Here is a 20,615-nt window from a genome sequence, read left to right on the forward strand (position 1 = left end):
TAGCAACAAAACTATTGGTTTGGTGGTCCAAGGTGATATTTGTCTTGCGGAGCATAGTGCCTCGGAATGTCTTATCTAAAGTTATCTAATATATTTATATAAACATATGAATTGGATTCTCAATTATGTATTTATTTTGTATCCTTTGACATTTTAAGATTTTGATATTTCTATCTTTTGGTATTCTGTATAATTTTGATCCCTTCATTAATTATTATTATTTATTTATTTATTCATTCATTGAAAAAGATGATAAATATTTGAGTATGCCGTTGATTGCATGTGGGCGGGAGTCTGGAGCTGTTTATGTTGCATTTTATGGTTTCTTCGGGAGGTGCAGTGGCAAAAGATTTTGTTTAGATCTGTTTTCAATTACTGCTGTCGTTGTTCATTTTTCGTATGGGGCATTCTTGTATTTTGACAAGCCTTTGTTGGCGTAGAAAATATTTTATTTTATTTATTTATTTATTGTGCTTAAGATAGAGGAACCTATAATCGGTGTCCCCTTATGAGCATGAAGTAAACTCTTCACTTTAATGTAATATCCTACAACACATGTTAACAGGTAAACACATTGTGCAATAGTCTAGCTCAAGAAAATGTTTGTAGAGCAATCAATTTCATGACCATTTGGCTATAGACTTGCCTGTTTTACTAACTTGGATGACCCTAGAGTCCATAAAAAACAATAATATTTTATTGTTGCGTTGGTTGTGAAATCTGCTTTAATTTTTAATATGTTTTACTTCAATGTTTTATGCAAACTAATTGTAGTAATTCATATAAATTAGAGAACACAAAAACAGTATAACAATCTGACTCACTACTTAACAGGCTTTTCTTTTCAACAATTAGGAAATCTTTGACCGGAGGAATTATACTATATGCAATAACAAAAAGATAATTTAATCTTTCACCAAATTTTTTAGTATAAATTAGATAAGATGAAATATAAATAGTGATAATATGATATCAAAAATAACATAAATGACTTTTATTTTGTAAATAATCAAGTAATAAATCTATTTTTACCATGATTATAAATAAAAATTCATATTTGAATTATAATCTGCTGTTGTTTTTGTATGATATACAAATATTATTATCTTATGAAATCATGATTAAAAAAATAGTATGAAACATACAACTTAATTTAACGATGTTTTTTTTTATTGAAGGAACAAAAAAAAAAAAATAACTATCTTCATTTAATGCTGATTCAAAATTGCATGAAATCTTTCGATTTTCCTATTTTTCATCTAATGTGTTTACGGCAAAAAACGAGTCCACGAGAAATGAATTATTAATCTTCCAATTACTAGGACACTCATTGATGGATCTTTCAACTTCGACCTCGTTAGTTTTCACGTGTGAAACACGTGTTTCTTACTAGTAAATTTAAAATATTTCAATTATTTATTATTATTGTTCACATTAACACACTGAAATTCAATTTTTATGAACGTGGTGTGATATTCACAAACATTTTTAGCTTTTAGGAGGAGGTCCAATATGAAATGGAATAAATGAGGAAATAACCTCTCAAGGAATCCATTTTGATGAACAAGTTTATATTTCTCCTCGCCATATAACTATTGTTCCTTTTCACATATACCATCGACTCCCTCGTAGGCTAGCATTGAAGTGTCTCTACTCTCTACTGCCCTTTTTGTTTTGATATTTGGGGAGGGGCTTTATATGAGTCTCAAACTCGAGATCTTGTCTCACCTGAATAGGGTATATGTTACTTTTATCTCTCTACTAATTTTGACGACGAATCCAAGAAGCACAATATGCAATCTCCATTTAATTTTTATATATAAATATACTAAGTTGGATAGAAACTTTCTAGTGTGCAAGAGCCCACTAATGCCTCAACATAGATATATCTATGAAATCTTTGGGAAGCTCTTCTTCTCTGCCACCTCCTTGGTATTTTCTTCCCCAGCCATGGACATGTAAAAAATTAAGAGCAGAATTGGCAACTATGGAGGATTATATGCACAATGCGGCATGTAACACTCTAGTTTTGCACTCATGGAATGGTCAAATAAAAATGCAAATTATGCTGCAAGATCAATCTTCTTTACATATTGTGTTGGTACGGTCTCACATATCTATGTCTGTGAGATAGTTTTATTCAATCTATATTAAGAAAGAAAAATAATATTTTTGACATAAAAATTCATTTTTTTTATGAGATAGATCGAGTACGAGCCTTGTCTTTGTGGGACGGTCGCTTATGTGTTTTTGTGTTACACTATTTAGCTCTAATATATACAATTTTGTTAATGATGATCCTTTAAAAAAATTTGATTCTCAGTTATTACCATGTTTATTTATTTTGCTTTTAATTTATATTTTACCTATTGAATATTTGTTTATTTATATTTTATTTAATATAACGAAATAATTCTTAAAATTTTATATTTCTTAATTATATAAAAAAAAATCATATTAAATATCATAACTAAATCAAAAATTTGAATTAAAATAAATAAAATATATATTCATGTATTATGTTACTCACACAACATATGTGTTCGTCGACGGTTAAAATTATACATATTAACACATTACTTATGAATTAATTAATTTTAATTCAATAAAACCTCACACACACATTGTTTTTAAGCTAATCTAATTGACTATTGGTGTCCGTTAATTTTCAAACCCTCCCGCGAAGACTTTGTTTGGCATTCCAAGATTCCCCGCTACTCCAAGAACACCAATTCTTTGGGAGTAATTGGGATTTTTCACAAGCGTATGCATGATTTCAGTTCAGCTCTTTGTATTGGGTATCTGTTTGACAAGTCTGAAATTTCTCCACTATTTTACTTCTTTTGATACGATCAGACTTTAATCGGTTACTTTTGATTGGTCTTATGGAAGATTCTAATCAACAGAGCCTCGATCGATTCACCCCCCTTTCATACCCCGGTTTGTTCTTTTACATACATCGATTGTACGTGTGTGTTTTTATATTCTGTGTGGGTGTTCACAATCAAGAATCAATATGTGTTAGTCTACTCTTGAATGTGATTGAGAATAGGGTTGTAGTTGAATGTTTATGGCGGAAGATTTTCTTTCTTGCAAGGACATATTAGTGAACTGGTCAACTTTTTTAACGAAATTAACAGTTCTGGAAATTAAGGATAACTTTTCTTTTCTTCTTCTTGTTTTTAGAATCGAGCACTTAAATTTGTGAAATTTAACTCCCAAAGATTATCAAATCGCGGTTCATGAGAATTCTTATTGTTTGAAGCCTTATTCATGTTTGCACGGGTGGATTTCTTCATCGTGGTTCAGTTATCTGCGTACGCAGGAATGCTCATCCCATGGCTCCATTTGATTGATTCAGTTTTCTGATTTTTGTACTTCTTGAAGTTAATAAAATGGCACTTGTCATCCCTTATCAATTTATGCAATGACTGTTTTACCGATTTATTTTAATTGGAATGGATTTCTGAAAGTTATTTCCTTGTTTCATACTTCCAATTTGCTTGTTTGCTCTCACCTCATCATATAATGCATATTAGAACTACGGAGTCTTCTGCCTCATTGTTGGTCAATATATCCATTGATCGACAGCAAATTACTCGGTCTTTACTAATACATGTGCATATAATTAACAAGTCTTGTAAATTTTCCATTTCTTTATTTGTAAGTTGTGTTCTGCCTTGGTAGATGCAGATAATGGAGCTATTGAGATACATAACATGACTGAACAGGTGTTCTACTTCAAATTATTAAGTACTTGGTTTTTGTGCCTTCAGAGTTCTACATTATAATTTGCTAGAGTTTTTACTCCATGAGTCCATCTCTTTGAATTTTCTATGTATGTCAGTCAAGTTTTCCAGTCTATGAAATGGTGTCTTCTACTAGTCCTTTCCCTGATGAAGCAATCTCAGGTGCTTTAAGAAACAACCAGGACATGCTTTCAACTACTGAAATAAGTGGAGGTCAGTCCTCTAACGCTCATCATCTCTTTGGTCAATGTTGTCAGTATTATTGTGTTCAGGCATGGAACGATCCACGTATCAAGTAGCTAACTAGGATAGTCAGCCATGGTTCATTAAAGATATCAATTTATATTCAATTTAATTATTTCTGGCATACGATCCTTACCGATCTCCCATCGACTTTAAGTTTGCTGAGACTCTCTTTTATTTATCAAGATAATTGTCTATTGATTGTGCATGTAATGTCACTTTTTTGAGTTATGCAAAGCTTAATTACGGTTAGCCACCTTGAGTATTCCGCAGTTGAAATCATCTGTTGATAATTTTTTAGGTTAGAAATACATATTTCAACAATGAATGCTTAATATCAGGGCTCAAAAAATCTGGTCAAGCCTGGCCAATAGCCAAATAATGAACCTGACCTGATTGAACCAGGATTTGAAACTGGATATTTGGTTCCTAAGACTGACTGTTACTCTTATATGACCTCGGGTTACATGGGTCTGGTTGATACCCCTAATTAGCAGTCTTGATGAATAGGAAGGTTGTGAATATTGTTGAAAAGACCTTGATGTGTCAATATAACGAGTTAAGTTCAAGAATAATGTGAGGAAAATGAGTATTCACGCTTTCATCCTTTAGAATTCATTACTCATTGACGGTTGCAAGAAATATGATGAACTACACGAAGAAACTAATTAATCATGAAAAAGGAAACTAAATCACCTAAAGAAGGAAGGAATGCAACCGACAGAAACGTTGACAGTATAGTAGAAGCCAAGATTTCAACAAATTTGGTATATGTAGTCCTTAACTCTTTGCAACAGGATCATATATTTATTCCACACCCCCTCTTTAATAAAACTTGTTTGTATGGAATAAAAATCTACGCTCTCCCACCTTTGCAAAATAATTTATGTACAAAATAATATTCTTAAATAATTATTTGGATTTATAATCATACAATGGGAATGACCTGAGTCAACAATTGAAGACACATACCAGTTTTTTGAGGTACCTCAATAGGCTTGCGCATGGTTCTGAAACTGGTGATTGTGGTTCCAATGGTAGGTGGAACTTGAATTAAACCATCTTTAGATATTTCGGTTCTGGTTCCAAACATTTCTGGTTCAATTCGATTTTAATCAAATTTGACTGGCTCAAATTGTAGCAGCCAAGGAAAACAATAGCGGAGAAACTTAAGAGGTGATCAAACTATCAACGTCAATGTGTTCAATTATTCAAAACTTAAATAAAAAAATTTCTCTGTCTTTCTTTTTTACTTGGAATCACAAAAAAAAAAGAGGTTGGGCATAGTTTATGCTTGTGGCAAGGTACACAATGTGAAGACATTGTATATTCTAAGATATTTTTAGTTATGATGATTTCTAATAGTTTATAACAAACCAATCTAAAATGATTTGATAACTTGGTTGTGGTAGTGGGAGAAGATAGGTGGCTTCAAACATTTTACATGACTTATCGTTCACCTTTTTTTCTCATGGAAAGATGCCTATGAGTAATTTTTCAACCATAAACCTTCTTCCTTATAGTATAGATAAATCAAGTAATTCGAGTTCTATAAATTAAATGGTGGGTAAATGGTTGTGATTCCATATGGTTTTCTATTTCCAGAAATCGAAGCTAAACTTTGATTCTTTGTTTCGGTTACGGTTTTAGATATCGAATCAAAACCAAAAATGCTTTAAGTTTTGTTTTTCTGAGACTGTTTTAATTTCAATTCATGGTTCAAGCCATATCATGGTCAAGTGTTATCAAAGTATCGATGAACTTACCTTTCTGTGCAATTAGACATGTTCCAAAACCAAAGCAGACAGATGCTAGGATTGTAATTGGTTGATTTGTGTTAGCAACTTTTGGAAACCGTCAAATTGTTCCTTATTGAAAGGGATGCCCTTGCCCATGGGTTTATAATCTGCTAGTTTTCCATGCAATCTTCATCATTTGCCTGTTGTATGACAACCATAGGAATGTTCACATGTGAGTCTTTCTTTTTTTGATTGGTTTTCATTGGAATTTGATGCATGTGCTTGCACTGTCTTGGTTTTCACTTGTTGCTTTGTCCTCCATGCATTAGTTTCTGCTACTCTCATGACAAGGAATCAGAAGTGGATTCTTGAAGTGGTGGCATAGGCTATCCTCCAGCTATACGACCTTGCACTAGATTGTGACCGAGTCTAAACTCATCAAAGCTTGTACATGAGCTTCTTCTCAAAGAGTTCTTGTAGTTTAATCCATCATTCGAATTTTCCCACTCATAAATCTCTAATTAATCGAATTGTTGTCTTTGAATGGTTGGGTGATTGAGCTATTAGGTGACACCAAGGTGTCCTTGACGAATCATTAAGTATCCCGAACATCCTTCTGTGACAAATGCATTACTGTTTTCTTTGAAAATTTTGGTTGGCTGGTTGAGCTATTAGGTTACACCAAGGTGTCCTTGACGAAAACCATTAAGTATCCGAACCTCTTTCTGTGACAAATGCAATACTTTTTTCTTTGAAAATTTATTAGTTGCATCCATGCAATACTGTTTACTTTGAAAATTTATTAGTTGCATTCCATATCTCTTTCACTAGGAACATGAATTTATCACCATTCCTTCCTGTCATCGAATTGATTAACCATGTTGTTCTTGGCGGTCCCGGATTTGAATTTGAGGCCCCCCTCTGAAGACTTGATCTTGCTTCCCTTTTCCTTGTAGATACATCAAAATTGATTGATACCTCTGAACATAGTATATGGCATGAGAGCTTGTGAATGGTGAAGGGTGAATTTTGAAATTGCCATGATTTGAGAGTTTTTCAGAGACAACAGTGTTACCTGAAGAAACAGGAGGTGTTGGTCAGTGTTAGCCACCGGATTGTTTTTTGAAAAGAGACTTGGAGTATTTTGAGAGCAACCAGTTTTTACACTTTTATCATATTAATAGAGGATTACCATCATCAAAAAACTACGCAATGAAACTAATTATCAACAAAGAAGGAAACTAAATCAACAGAAGAAAAAGAATCTGTTCAAGAGATGAGAGTTATCAGAATGATAAGATTACGAGAAATCTAGTACATCCATTCCTAGAGACTAGGTGACAAATTTATGGTATAGAGCATTAAGCTGTGAAGTGAAGAAATTGTGTTAGGCATTGTACAGTGAAGAAATCATTTTTGTTATTATCTATACTGTTGATGTTTCTGCTTCATGGTGTTTTTATTCCTGACGAACTTGCTTTGGGTCAGGTTTTAGCAGCTGTAGGGGTGACTGGGTTGAGCATTCAAACTATTATGATGACAACGACTTGTGTGTCATTTGGGTGGGTATTGATAATTGTCTTGGGTCTGGATAATCTTTTCTCGATAGAGAATATTCATAGACTAAAGTGTTTCTCATCTTGTTTAAGGCAACGTACAATGATAGTTCTTTGATGTTCCCTCTTCCTGAGTATGGCTTTGACAGCTGGATGGCATTTAAACAGTTTACCCCACTGTCTAACCCTCAATATGGAGTAACAAATGGTGGTCAGCTCTTCTCTCCACATCAAACACATGTTACTCCTCCTTACAATCAACATGCAGTATTACCTGCCCCATTCCATGTTACTTATGTGCCAGCGGCTTCACATACCGAATTGATTCCATCAGGAAGTGGTAGTCAAGAAAACTTTATCAACAGTACTTATTTTGGGCCAGGGTCTTTCAGCAGAGGAGATCACTCTCGAAATAGTGTCAGTGATCAGTACAAATTCACAAGAGAATATGGACCTAAAGAACCTTTGCCAAGTGGCCCAAGTTCCTTAGGTACCAGCAGGTTATATCTCCATCGAGTTCTGGCTCTGCATATCCTCTACCAATTGACATCAGATCATATGAGCAAAATTTTGCAAAGGTTTGTTTAATGTTTCCTACAAGCACACAAATTAGACAGTTCATGGAACTAGATTACAGCTCACTGCTAGAGAAATAACAACATATGAACAAAATTTTGCAAAGGTTTGTTTAATGTTTCCTGCAAGCACACAAATTAGACAGTTCATGGGACTAGATTACAGCTGACTGCTAGAGAAATAACAACATATTTTTCTCATTGTCGTTGATACTCATTGAAGCTTTACAATAACCACATTTTTCTCATTGTTGTTGATAGTGATTGGAGCTTTAAGTATGATATTTGCTTAAATGTTCAATTTTATTTTCCGCTGGTCATTCAGCTATTACCTTGGCCTGTGGCACTATCCAATAACAAGCATTCACTCAATTACTGAGGTGCCAAATATCCCTCTTTTCTGTGCAGAACAGATCATTTGCATGGTCATAGCACAAGGAAGTATAAAAGGGATCGATTATAATAATCTAAATATGAAATGTTTTGATTTTACGATGTTAAACTGTACAAGTTTTTGTTACTTCTGCCTGTGCAGTTTTTTCTCCTGTTCCTCTTTGCTATTTTATTTTTCTTTGGCTATATAATGCATGCATAATATTTGCGTGGCTAGAAAATGGTGTTGAATAATGGAAAGTTGAAATATTTTGAACAATTTTAAGGCATTCACTCACAGATCCTTTCACATTCCTTGAATTCTAATTTTGTATTGGAGGGCTCAACTTCAGGGCTTTGGATCGACGGTGAACTCCTCACCCCAGCATGGGGCTTATCAAAGAAATGTTGGATCTAGTTTTAATCGAAATCAATTTGCTAAAGACAAAGGTGGAATACGTGGAAGGGATATGAATACTGTCAGTATTTCTGCTGATGCACTTGGCAGCTCAGGTAACCGGAACCGTGGGCCCAGGGATTCGAAGCCAAAAGGCACTAGTTTGCTTGACAAGGACTCTATATCAGACATTAAAGATGACGAATCTACTTCTGTGTTTTGTGCCAACACATTTAACTTACAAGATTTCAAGACTGACTATGAACGTGCAAAATTTTTTGTCATCAAGTCTTTCAACGAAGATAATATACATAAAAGCATAAAGTACAATGTTTGGTCCAGCACACAACTTGGAAACAAGAAGCTAGATGCTGCCTACAGAGGTGTAAAGGAAATGGAAGGCAGTTGTCCACTCTTTCTATTTTTCTCAGTAAGTTAATTGAACTTCTGATCTGACAATTGTTGCATGGGAGACCTTATTTAAGCTCTCTAAAGAGTAAGTAGGTATTTCAAAGAACCAGACTGACATAGTGAATAGACTAGTTATCAATGTGCGCTTACAAGCTTAATGACATTATCTTGGTCCGGAATCTGTTTCAGTGATTGAAAATATCCATCAATGGCTGTATAATAGTTGTTCTCCTTTCCTTAGCACCATAGGTGAATTGTAGGTTATTTCTGAAGTTGAACAGCGGCCCATAACTAGATATGCAAAGTATCAGTTTTTGGGTGTTGATATTTGAACTGTTGGGACCAAATCATATTCTGAATACCAGTTTTAATGTATGAGCAGTTAACAGAAATTACCAGCTGATCATAGAAAATAAGGAATGGAGGTGAAATTATTTTTTAACTTAATCTGATTTTTTCTCAATCAAACATTTAACAGTTTGATGTATGTTTTAATTGCATCAATGCCGAGTTTGTCCTGATGGATTATGTGTATGAAGTTGCCACAGATTTAGTAGTTAGTAATATGTTCTGATGAAAGGAGGATAAGCCTTGAAAATATTTTCTGCATTTGTAGCTTTGGCTGAAATTAGAGATGTACCCTTGATATTTTTTCTACAAGATGTGATGCTCCATTCGAGACAAAAAAATACTTCATAGAGTTATTTTCTATGTGGAGACTGGAGAGGAAGACAATGCCATGTTTCTTTGGGGGCCTTCGAGCTTTTCCCATGGGTTGCACTATTATGCTTTGGTCATGCCAGTCATCTAAGAAAGCCATTTTTTGTGGTAAAATTTTAGCATGTGATGCCATTTTGAAAATTTGACTATTACTTTGGTGGTATTCATCAGGTTGCAAATAGGTGAGTTTTGGTCTTATGATTATCTTATTCAACCATTTTGAAATGACTGCCTATCTTCAGGTTAATGGTAGTGGTCAATTTTGTGGGGTGGCTGAGATGGTTGGACCTGTTGACTTCAAGAATGATGCTGATTGTTGGGATAGTTGGAGTGGGCAGTTTCCTGTAAAATGGCATATTGTCAAGGATGTACCTAACAGTCTCTTCCGTGGCATACGTCTTGAAAATAATGACAAGAACTGTGTTACGCGGAGTCGAGATTCACAAGAGGTACTGGTACGACTGTCATCTAATTTTTTTTTCCAGGCTGAAAGCAGTTTGTTCCCATGTTTTGGTAACTGATAAATTTAATTCAAAACTCACAGGACTTTCATATCCATGCTGCCCAAAATGACTTTTCATTCTCAATTTGTTTCTTTTCTTGCAATTTCAACCTTTCAGTGGTATTTGGACTCAAATTCCTACTCTAAATAGAGCTGCCACTTAATATAAATGGCAGTCGAATGTAATATTTGGATGAGTGATTGTGTTCGACTTAAGCTGCATGCTATGATGCAAGTACGCAAGACAATACTTCAACGAAGCCAAATTTCATGTAGGATGGTAGTCAAATTATATAATTAGATTAATCATTGTTTTTTACTTCAGTATATATCGATGTTCCATTTTCCTAATTCACTTTTGGCCTCTTTTATATTGATTTGGGTTCTTAACTGTAGTTTTGCTACTGAATTCTCTGCATCTCCTGCTCACACTTCAGACTAGCAACATATATACTTTCATTTTCTGCTACCCTCATGGTTTCGATTTCATTTACCTTCCATATTATCTTCTCGGTTCGAAAAGTTGAACCGCGAACATGCTAAACAGCTCTTCATTGTCGACTTATCCGCCCATGATACCTGATTTCAGGTGGAACTGGAACAGGGAATTGAAATGATCAAAATTTTCAAGAACCATGATGCTAAAACATGCATCCTCGACGATTTCAATTTCTACGAAAGGCGTGAGAAAGTGTTTCGAGAGAGAAAGGAGAAACAGCTGTTTAGTTCAACTGTAAACACATCAGCTTCTCCTGCCACCGAACCAATAAATCAACTATCCGATAATTTGGCCGACACCCTGAATCCAGATTGCGATGAAAGCCTTCAGTAGACTGATTTGGGAGTGAATGAAGTGTATCTCACGAGTAGCACACAGACTGTGATTGCATTCAAGAGCTGGGATTCTCAAATGGAAGCCTTTGACTATATAATCACTGAGCTAGGTGATATTTTCATACGTCTCATTATAATAGTGTCAATGCCCTTATTCCTCTATCGACATACAATTTTGTGATTGCCAATACATGATTTACAAAACTGATATAAAAGATTTTTTAACATCTTGAAATATGGATGCTTTGTCTTTTTTTTAAAAAAAAAAAAAAATTCTCGTTTTAGAAAGCAAAAACTTATGTGAGATGGTGTCACGGGTCGTATTTTGTGAGACGGATCTCTTATTTGGGTTATCCATGAAAAAGTATTACTTTTTATACTAAGAGTATTACTTTTTATTGTAAATATCGGTAGGGTTGACCCGTCTCACATATATTAAAGATTCGTGAGACCGTCTCACAAGAAACCTACTTGTTTTAGAAATGGTGTCTAGTTAATTGTTGTTGGATAATGTTGAATGATGTAAGATATATGTAATGTTTAATTAAATTTGAAACAATCAATAAAATTTTGAAAAAATCACATAGATTATTACATTGCATATTTCGATAAAAAAAAAACAAAATTCTAAATTGAACTTGTTGCGTGTTTAATCGATGGGATTGATTGACCAATTAAAGGAATAATACATGAAGCACATGCATCATTTATTACTATTGCCAAACAAAAATATATTTGAGCTAAACAAATGACAATAAATAAACCCTAATGCATTGTTCTTCAACAATCTGTGTTCTTCGGGTCAACGTGAGAAAATTCCACCCAATTGCTCCTTTTGAAAGAACCATATTTTTTCCCAAGTCGAAGTTTCAATATTTTTTTATCAAATTTAAATTTAAAATTATAATATTAAGAACTGAATTGTGATTGGAAATGGAACCACCGATTTCTGAAATTAGTTCGTATAGTTTGCCTTTATTTGCTTTAGTCATAAAAACCTGGATAGAGATCTTAACATAGAGGAGTCGGGTTATAGAGTATGAAACTTAAAATATAATTTAAACTAAAAATAAAATAAAAATTAAGAATCAAAACTTAAATCTCGAATAATAAAAATTTATTTATTTACTTTGAAGCACGTCAATTGCATTAGGTGTGCCTTCATTTATTATTTCATTCACCAACTTTCTTTTCCAGATAAATTGATTCCTTTTGTGACCGATGAAGTTCAAAGTTGAGAATTGCGAAAAATTCCTCATCTGAATATCTCATTCACACTACCACGTTTTGTTATGTTTCCGTCCTCTCAAAACCGGCCGGTGGGCGTCCGAAGTCTCTGTCGACACACCCTGTCTATTTTATATAACTGGACCGACGGACTGGAAAATTGTCGACACACCCTGTCTATTTTATATAACGGGACCGACGGACTTTAGACTTAGTCAATTTCTACTTAGCATATATATATACTTTTATATAGGGGTGAGCAAGATTTCGGTTAAACCGAATTAACCGATCGAACCGAACTAATTCGATATTTATAATAACGCTTGAAAAATGACCAAATTATATGGTTGATCATGTCAATATTACAAAAAATAGTCGAGATTATTTGTGACACCTTTTAGCTCATGGATGAGATGAGAAATATTTCATAATAGTATGATTTATGATGATAAATCAATATACTTGAAAAAGATAATGATACATGATATTAAATTTTTTTATAGAACTTGACATAAGCATTAGACAAAATCAATGTTATATCCTCCACACCAAGCGATAAAATCTCTACAAAACACATACATACACATACTTAGTGTACATATATACCTTTATACATGTAACATCCCAACATAAAATAAAATAAAAATAAATACTTAAATATGTGTAATATATATAAGCTTACTTCATAACTATTCATAGTTACTAGGTATCAAATTTGTCCTAAACATTTGGTACCATATCCACACATACCTTCCTCTTCTTATAGCCTTTAAATAGCTCCATTTCATAATTTTTTTAAAAAAAAATTCATGATGCAGAAAAATCATCAGAGAAAAATAGTAAAAATTGTATAAAAATACCAACAAAAAGAATGAAATTCTTGAAAAATCAGTAAACTCTCTCGAAAAATTCCAAAAAAAATATCTAACCTTCCTCTCATACCCAGAAACCAATTGGCAAAAATTGTAACAAGATCGTTGAAGAATTTGAGCCAAAAAATAAAAACCGTGAATCACATAAAAGGTCTCAAACCCATAAATCACATTTCTCAAGTTGCATGTTGATGCGATCCGAGTGAAATAGATGAGTCGGGTAAGGTGCTCCACCGGATCTGTTATCAAAATAGTGAAAGAAATAAGAATAAGATGTGTCTGAACCAAAAGCTTCTTTCCCGGGTAATTAGGACCACCTGCACTAAAGAAGATAACTAGGTGAATGGGCGCCGGAGGGGTGTCGTGGCCACTCCGATGTTTAAGTCAGTAAATGATTCCAGCCAAAAACCAATGTAACCAAGTGATGGTTGTGATATTGGCGTGAAAGAAAGAGTTTTAGTGAGCAATAAATGGTGTATTCAATATTTGAATAGAGGAATAAATGCAAGAAAGGAATCTGGTATTTGTAGTAGGAGATGTAATGATGACCTCGTTTTGCGTGCTACCTACTAATTATAGCATGGTGGCTGATTGTACCCTATATTCTGACATGTCAAATCTCATACTAGTCACATCCAGCTTACCTGATTTTGTCAACCACTTGGATTGATGTCAGAGATGGGACAGCCGCCCACACCCTATCTTGCTAGTATACTTGAGTGCGGCGCTCATATCGAAGTGGTCCGAATAGAAAGCTTCCCAGGAGTTTGCATGAGAGCTCGGACATCCAATAGCCTGGGATGAAGACATCCCGATCGATTAATGGTCTAGCCTTCTGATTAATCTTTTCCATAAATCCTGGCGAGTTATCCATCCAGTGTCCCAGGTCATCCGGGATCCGGGCTCCTTTGCAGACCTAGGCTACTGCCCCAGATCATCCATAATCCAGGAATAATCCATATCCCTGACCCGAGCACTATCCATGGCTCGGGACATCCCGGGGCATCACATGTCATGATGTAAATCTTATATTTGTGCGTTGTTTTTAGCTTAGAGGATAACATAAACGTTGTTCATTTTACTGTATAGAGTCCACACGCATGGCAGCCGATTGGCCAAAAAGTCAATAGACGGACAATCATTCCGGCAACTAATTTAATAGGCCACTGTTTTGAAAACAAAATCTGGGAAAATTTTGTTGTTTTTATCGGAAAACTTTGTCTACAAGAGTTATAGATCTCAGTGCAAGTAATCAATCATAAAATTTTCGGCCACGCATGACGGCTGGAGCTCAGCCACACGTCTGGACGAAGACGCGTAAATTACACACACTACCTCGATGATCGATTTTGCGGCTTCCAAAGCTTTATGCAGTTAATATAGGAAGGTCCTGAAAGTTTCAACAATTTTCAACTTGCCCACTGTTTATTATGAATTTTTAAAGCCTTAATCAAAGTTATATTCCAAATACAAGAGAATGATAGTCACTTCTAGAATAAAATTAAAAAAAAGACAATTTGTTGGTTAAATCATGTTATATTATAATGTATTTTGTTGTATTAAATGTTGTATTGTCGCTTTGATCTGAACTGTTTGTGACAGTGTGTAAAAGTAAGTAAATTGTAGCTATTAAAAAAATGTTTATTTAGTTTATTAGTCAGCTTGGAATAATTATTTTTAATATCTTATGTATGTGAATGATATACCTTCTGGTTCTTGAATTAAAATACGGCAACATCGATAAATTATTTATAAATATTTTTTTTATCTGTTTTCTCTTAAATATTTTTTTGACAAAAATTTGTGTAATACGGTCTCACGGGTCGTATTTTGTGAGACATATATCTTATTTGGGTCATGTTAGACTTAATTTAATTGTGGTGATGAGAGTCAAAACCAGTATATCGTGTTAGTAAAACCTAAAGACAGTACATAAGCAGAAGTTTTCGTATCTCCTTAACAAAGCAGTACTCTTCGAGTACTTATTAGCTTATTTAAACAGAAGCAGAACTTGACATTTACTAGAATAAGAACTTATCGAACATATATTAAATGTTACCGTTACCTTACCGAGTACGATTATTAAATACATCATTGNGAGAATGTGTTCGTTGTTGAGTTCAGGTAGGGTAACGTATAAACGTTGATTNAGTCAAAGAAGTCGTTTTGTTTATAGACGTTGGAATCAAGACTTCTATAAATATACAAAATCAACGTTTATACGTTACCCTACCTGAACTCAACAACGAACACATTCTCTATTATACAAACGTCGATTTGAGCACTCAGAACTACTTATCATCTTCAAGCTCAATATACAGAAAAACAGCACACTCTTCATAGTAGATATCTAATCTTTTGAGATTATATTGTGCTGACTGTTTCTTACTATAGAAGCTATTCACGTTACTATATCTTTGAGAAGAGTTTGTAAACTGGAAAAGAGTCTTTTCCAGTACTCTGCTGTATTTGTTTTTATTGTGTTGTGTAACTAAGAGTTTCATAGGCTAAGGGTAAGCCCTACTGAAGTGGGTGTGTACAAGTGTTGTACTGTAAAATCCAAAGTTTTTTAGTGATACCTTCTAGAAACAGAAGAAGGGGAGACGTAGAAGATTTTATCTTCGAACTTCCAGAAACAACCACTGATCTACTACCTATTGTTATATTGCATTTCACCGTATCGTTTCCGCACTTACTTTTGTGATCTGGTGGACTTACTTTTGAACAAGATAAGCTATAATCTCTAACATGATTCTAGCACTCCTTGCAAAAACACACAACAAAACCCCCTCTAAACTCTATATCGATCCTCAACAGGTCATCCATGAAAAAATATTACTTTTTATGCTAAAAATATTACTTTTTATTGTGAATATCGGTAGGGTTGACCCGTCTCACAGATAAAAATTCGTGAGACCGTCTCACAAGAGACATACTCTATTTTTATAAAGTTGTAATCTTATCTTATATATTATTTTTTGTATGTATGATTAAGTTGTATGCATGTTAGGCAATAATTTAGCCTAAAATCAATCAATTAATTAATTTGAAGAATTTTTTAAAAAAAGTAGGTAACATAATTAATTAACAACAATCCATTCCCATGTCTCCTCTCCCTCTCCGTGGTCTGATTTCTCTCTCTAAAAGGGTCTCTCTCAAGGCACCGTTTTTCCTACTCTATCTTTGATTCTTACTATGTACGGTTGAAGTTTTGTGGGGGCTGAGAGGGGGCAAAATCGTGAATTCTCCAGTCTCCTGCGGGATTACATCGCCTTTGGCTGACCGAAGCCGTCGAAAAAAGTGAAGTCAAGCCCTCTTGATGAGATTTTTTTTATGTTTGTTGTATATTTTACCATCGGATCACTGAAATCTTTACCTACTCTGAGGTTTTGTGAGCTTGTTCTTTTGATTTTGTACTGTGATTTTCTGGGGTTTCGTTTTGGTATGATTTTTAGCTGGATTGATCTTTTGGGTGTTGATTTTCTCGTGTGAAGATTTCATTTTCGTGGATTTGTTGCTAAAGTTTGAATCTTGGGTCTACTTTTTTTTCCTTTTGTTTTGGGAAGTGAAAATTTGAAGGTGAAACTGTTAGTTCTGTTATCTGTAACGAGTCTTCTACTCAGGAAAATGGGAGGGAAATGAGTATCTATGGCATGAGCATTTTGATTCTGTTGAATATCAAACTAGATTTATTTTAGGAACTGTGTTTTGAGCTCAACGAAGCTAGTTTAGTTTTGCGTGTGTACGTTTATGCGTATTTTGGCTCTTATTATATAATCTAGATCTGTATTTTTTTGGTGTTACTAGAGCTTCTTTGGTTGTTTTGAAGGTCTTGTTAAAGTTTTGATAATATAAATAATTTTGGTTTTTTCATTTGGATTGACTATCTTATTGGGCAGGGATTTCTTTTTTATTACAAAACATATAGATGGAGCCATGGAACTTTATTTGGAGTTATCAGTTCTTTTTGTGTTCTTTATAGGTATTTGGTGAGAGAAGTTGAGCTTGGAATGCTAAATCATAAAGGATAAAGGGTTTTCAAGGTTCTGTGTGGTGGTAAATATTGATAAGAAATTCGAGAAAATGTTGGAGGGTCCGAAATTTACTGGAATCATAGACCTAAACCGTAACCATGAGAATTATGATTTTTCCCAAAATTTCTATCGCAAGCTAAATGAAGGATCAAACATGTCGATAGATAGTTATGGGAGCTTGCAGATGAGCAACGGTGGAGGGTCTGTTGCCATGTCGATGGACAACAGCAGTGTTGGATCAAATGATTCCAACACTCGTATCTTGGGTCACCAGGGGCTCAAGCATGTACACAACTATTCAGTTGCTGCTAGTGTCAATCATGGGAAAGCATCTCAAGGGCTGAGCAATGATGCGCTGGCTCAAGCTTTGATGAACCCTCGGTATCCCACACAGGGACTTGGTGACTATGATGAGTGGACCATTGACTTGAGGAAGCTGAACATGGGGCCAGCTTTTGCTCAAGGGGCTTTTGGAAAGCTGTACAGAGGCACGTATAATGGTGAGGATGTTGCAATTAAGCTTCTTGAGAAACCAGAGAATGATACAGAGAGGGCACACTTAATGGAGCAACAGTTTCAACAAGAGGTAATGATGTTAGCAACGTTGAAGCATCCAAATATTGTTCGCTTTATTGGTGCATGCCGCAAACCCATGGTCTGGTGTATTGTGACTGAATATGCGAAGGGAGGTTCAGTGAGGCAGTTCTTGATGAAGCGGCAGAACCGTGCTGTACCCCTTAAATTGGCTGTAAAGCAGGCTTTGGATGTGGCAAGAGGGATGGCCTATGTGCATGGGTTGAATTTAATCCATCGTGACTTGAAGTCCGATAATCTTTTAATATCTGCTGATAAATCCATCAAGATTGCGGATTTTGGTGTAGCTCGCATTGAGGTACAGACAGAAGGAATGACACCAGAGACGGGCACTTATCGTTGGATGGCGCCGTAAGTTAATTATTCTTGTTGTTTCTCTTCTTCTATGTTGTCATACATGTTCAATCTATTTGGTCATAAGAGTTGTTCTAGTCGATTGTATTTTATTTCTCTTATACATACAAATTTCCTGTTCGTTTGATAGTGCTCACTATTTTTGCTGCCTGAATTAATTATGCAAGAAATTCCATTTCATCATACATTCGAACTGTTTGAATCTTCGTAAGTCGTGTGGCCAAATATATGCTTCTTCTGCATGATTTTTTTTTTTGAGCTCTCATCTCTAGCTAAAGATCCTTGGTTTTCTCTAAATTCAAATATTGATGCTGCAGTTCAAACAGTTCAAGTGTGTTGACCGAATATTTGGGATATTGTTCTTAAATTTCAGGGAGATGATTCAGCATAGGCCATATACACAAAAAGTTGATGTATATAGCTTTGGGATTGTGCTGTGGGAGCTTATAACTGGGATGCTTCCGTTCCAGAACATGACTGCCGTTCAGGCAGCATTTGCAGTTGTCAATAAAGGTGTTCGACCAACGATCCCCAATGATTGCCTTCCGGCTCTTGGTCAGATCATGACTCTTTGCTGGGATGTTAATCCCGACGTTAGGCCCTCATTCAGTGAGGTGGTCAGAATGCTCGAGGCTGCAGAGAATGAGATCATGACGACTGTTAGAAAGGCCCGTTTCAGGTGCTGCATGAATCAACCTATGACTACAGATTAACAAGCGGGAAAAAACTGGAAAAGGGAAAAAAGGTGATTCCATGTCGGGTGTGGGTGTGTGTATGTATCTAGGTTTAATTTCTTGAATCTTGCCCGTGGATAGACACGGGGAGGATGTTTATTACTATGAAAACTGTTTGTTTTGTGGTTCTGTTTTTTGAGTTTATGGATTTAAGATTCCGAACGATCGATAATAGAGGAGATGCAATGTGTATTCATGCATCCGCTTTGTCCAAAATATCAATCACTTTCGATCAAATATAGCAGGTAACATTGAATTCAGTCGAGTCGAGTGCGAATCGAGGTACATGCCTGTAACCGGTTCATCTACGGCCGCATAAAGTTGGTTTATACATTTTGAGTTTCTTGGATGATGATGATACGATATGATACTTCTCTGATCTTGTTTTGGTTCATGGAGTCTGTAAAATTAGAAAATATTTGCAGCAAAGATTTCAAAATTGTTTGCAACAAGTTTGGCCTTGTAGTGTACGCGTGTAGCTCCATCGAAATCAGAAATTTAGTCGGGGCCATCAATAATATATAATGAATGAATATAACTTAAAAAAAATTTACACTAAAATTACTGTTGTTTGCGACGAAAAATCAAGATATGAAATCGTTGCATAATATCTTTATTGTCACTTCGATTAAGAGCATCAATCTCAATGTTATAAAGTTAAAAATTAAATATCGAAAACTTATATTATTAGCAAATGACAATAAACAAAACACATATAAAACAATATATGTTGAAACAAACTCAAGAAAATGTTTATCCTTCCACGCACTATGCATTAGGGAAATAATAAAAAAAACTCAACAATTTAGAGGGAGATGAAATGACGTATAGAATATATATAGGTAATACAACATATGTCAATTCAAATTTATAGTTTGACCTCAAAGATATATTATAATTACAACATCTTACTATATATATCATAGAAGTGTGTCCCTCTAAAAAGATTGATTGGGATGATTTTTGAAGAGTTTTTGTCAATCTATAAAACAAAAAATCAAAGTAAAAAAAAAGCATGGAATGTCATAATGTTTGTTATGAAAGTTAATACTAATTTTTTTGTGATCATAAAACGTGAGTCAACTGATGTATTTATCTTAGTCGCGTTTGGTGTATTTTAATATTAATTAATATTAATTAATAATGTAAGGTGATCTCCACCTTCCACCCAGAGTCGTACCTGTGGTTCACAGGACCTGAGGCGATATATTAAAAAAAATCTTGTTGTGATAAATAACCGGAAAGCTCAGTTTGTAAATTAAAAATAATCAAACAATAAATATAAGAAAAATATATTTTACGAGTTATATATTTATCTCTTTGCGATTTTTTTCTTCGTGCGCCATAACATCAACATGGATCTAACGTAATGCAGTGTCATATGAACAATTATATTGAAAAAAGATTGAAATTGGCAAAAATTGTAAGATATGTTGCTAAAATTGAAATTTATCGATATAAACTATCAAAATAACAAAATGATAAATATAATGAACCAATATTGTAAAAATATATGATTTGTTTTAAATAATAAATATAATATTTTATTCAAGAAAATAAAAATAAAGATACGTAAAATAGATAAGTATCACAATTTTTTGTGTTTTATTTTTTGAAATGAGTCCAACTACATAAATTCAAGAAAAGATACCAAATAATCGATAAGTATAAAAGTTTAACACATGAGTTGACACAAGATAAA

General features: G+C 34.4%; 1 protein-coding gene and 1 pseudogene across 5 annotated transcripts; both read left to right on the forward strand.

Annotated features, from left to right (window-relative positions):
- Positions 1 to 300: 300 nt before the first annotated feature.
- LOC140984730 (uncharacterized) lies at positions 301 to 11,323 on the forward strand (annotated as a pseudogene).
- A 4,968-nt stretch (positions 11,324 to 16,291) lies between these two features.
- On the forward strand, positions 16,292 to 19,307 carry LOC140984734 (serine/threonine-protein kinase STY13-like). Of its 5 annotated transcripts, none has more exons than XM_073452360.1 (3): positions 16,292 to 16,583; positions 17,180 to 18,176; positions 18,553 to 19,307. In XM_073452360.1, exons 2-3 carry the CDS (start codon positions 17,281 to 17,283, stop codon positions 18,890 to 18,892), a joined length of 1,236 nt encoding a protein of 411 aa, XP_073308461.1. In that variant the 5' UTR covers positions 16,292 to 16,583; positions 17,180 to 17,280; the 3' UTR covers positions 18,893 to 19,307. The 5 variants fall into 5 exon arrangements, with proteins under 5 accessions (XP_073308461.1, XP_073308444.1, XP_073308428.1 ...); XM_073452343.1 differs by having other exon boundaries at positions 16,292 to 16,497; positions 17,097 to 18,176; XM_073452327.1 differs by having other exon boundaries at positions 16,292 to 16,497.
- Positions 19,308 to 20,615: the final 1,308 nt, after the last annotated feature.

This window comes from Primulina huaijiensis, chromosome 1 (assembly GCF_012295235.1).
Source record: "Primulina huaijiensis isolate GDHJ02 chromosome 1, ASM1229523v2, whole genome shotgun sequence".
Classification (NCBI taxonomy): Eukaryota; Viridiplantae; Streptophyta; class Magnoliopsida; order Lamiales; family Gesneriaceae; genus Primulina; species Primulina huaijiensis.

Coding starts and splice junctions, on each gene's coding strand:
- LOC140984734 (XM_073452360.1), top strand. CDS start 17,281: ATGTTGGAGGGTCCGAAATTTACTGGAATCATAGACCTAAACCGTAAC. Junction 18,177..18,552: donor ACTTATCGTTGGATGGCGCC/GTAAGTTAATTA, acceptor CTTAAATTTCAG/GGAGATGATTCAGCATAGGC.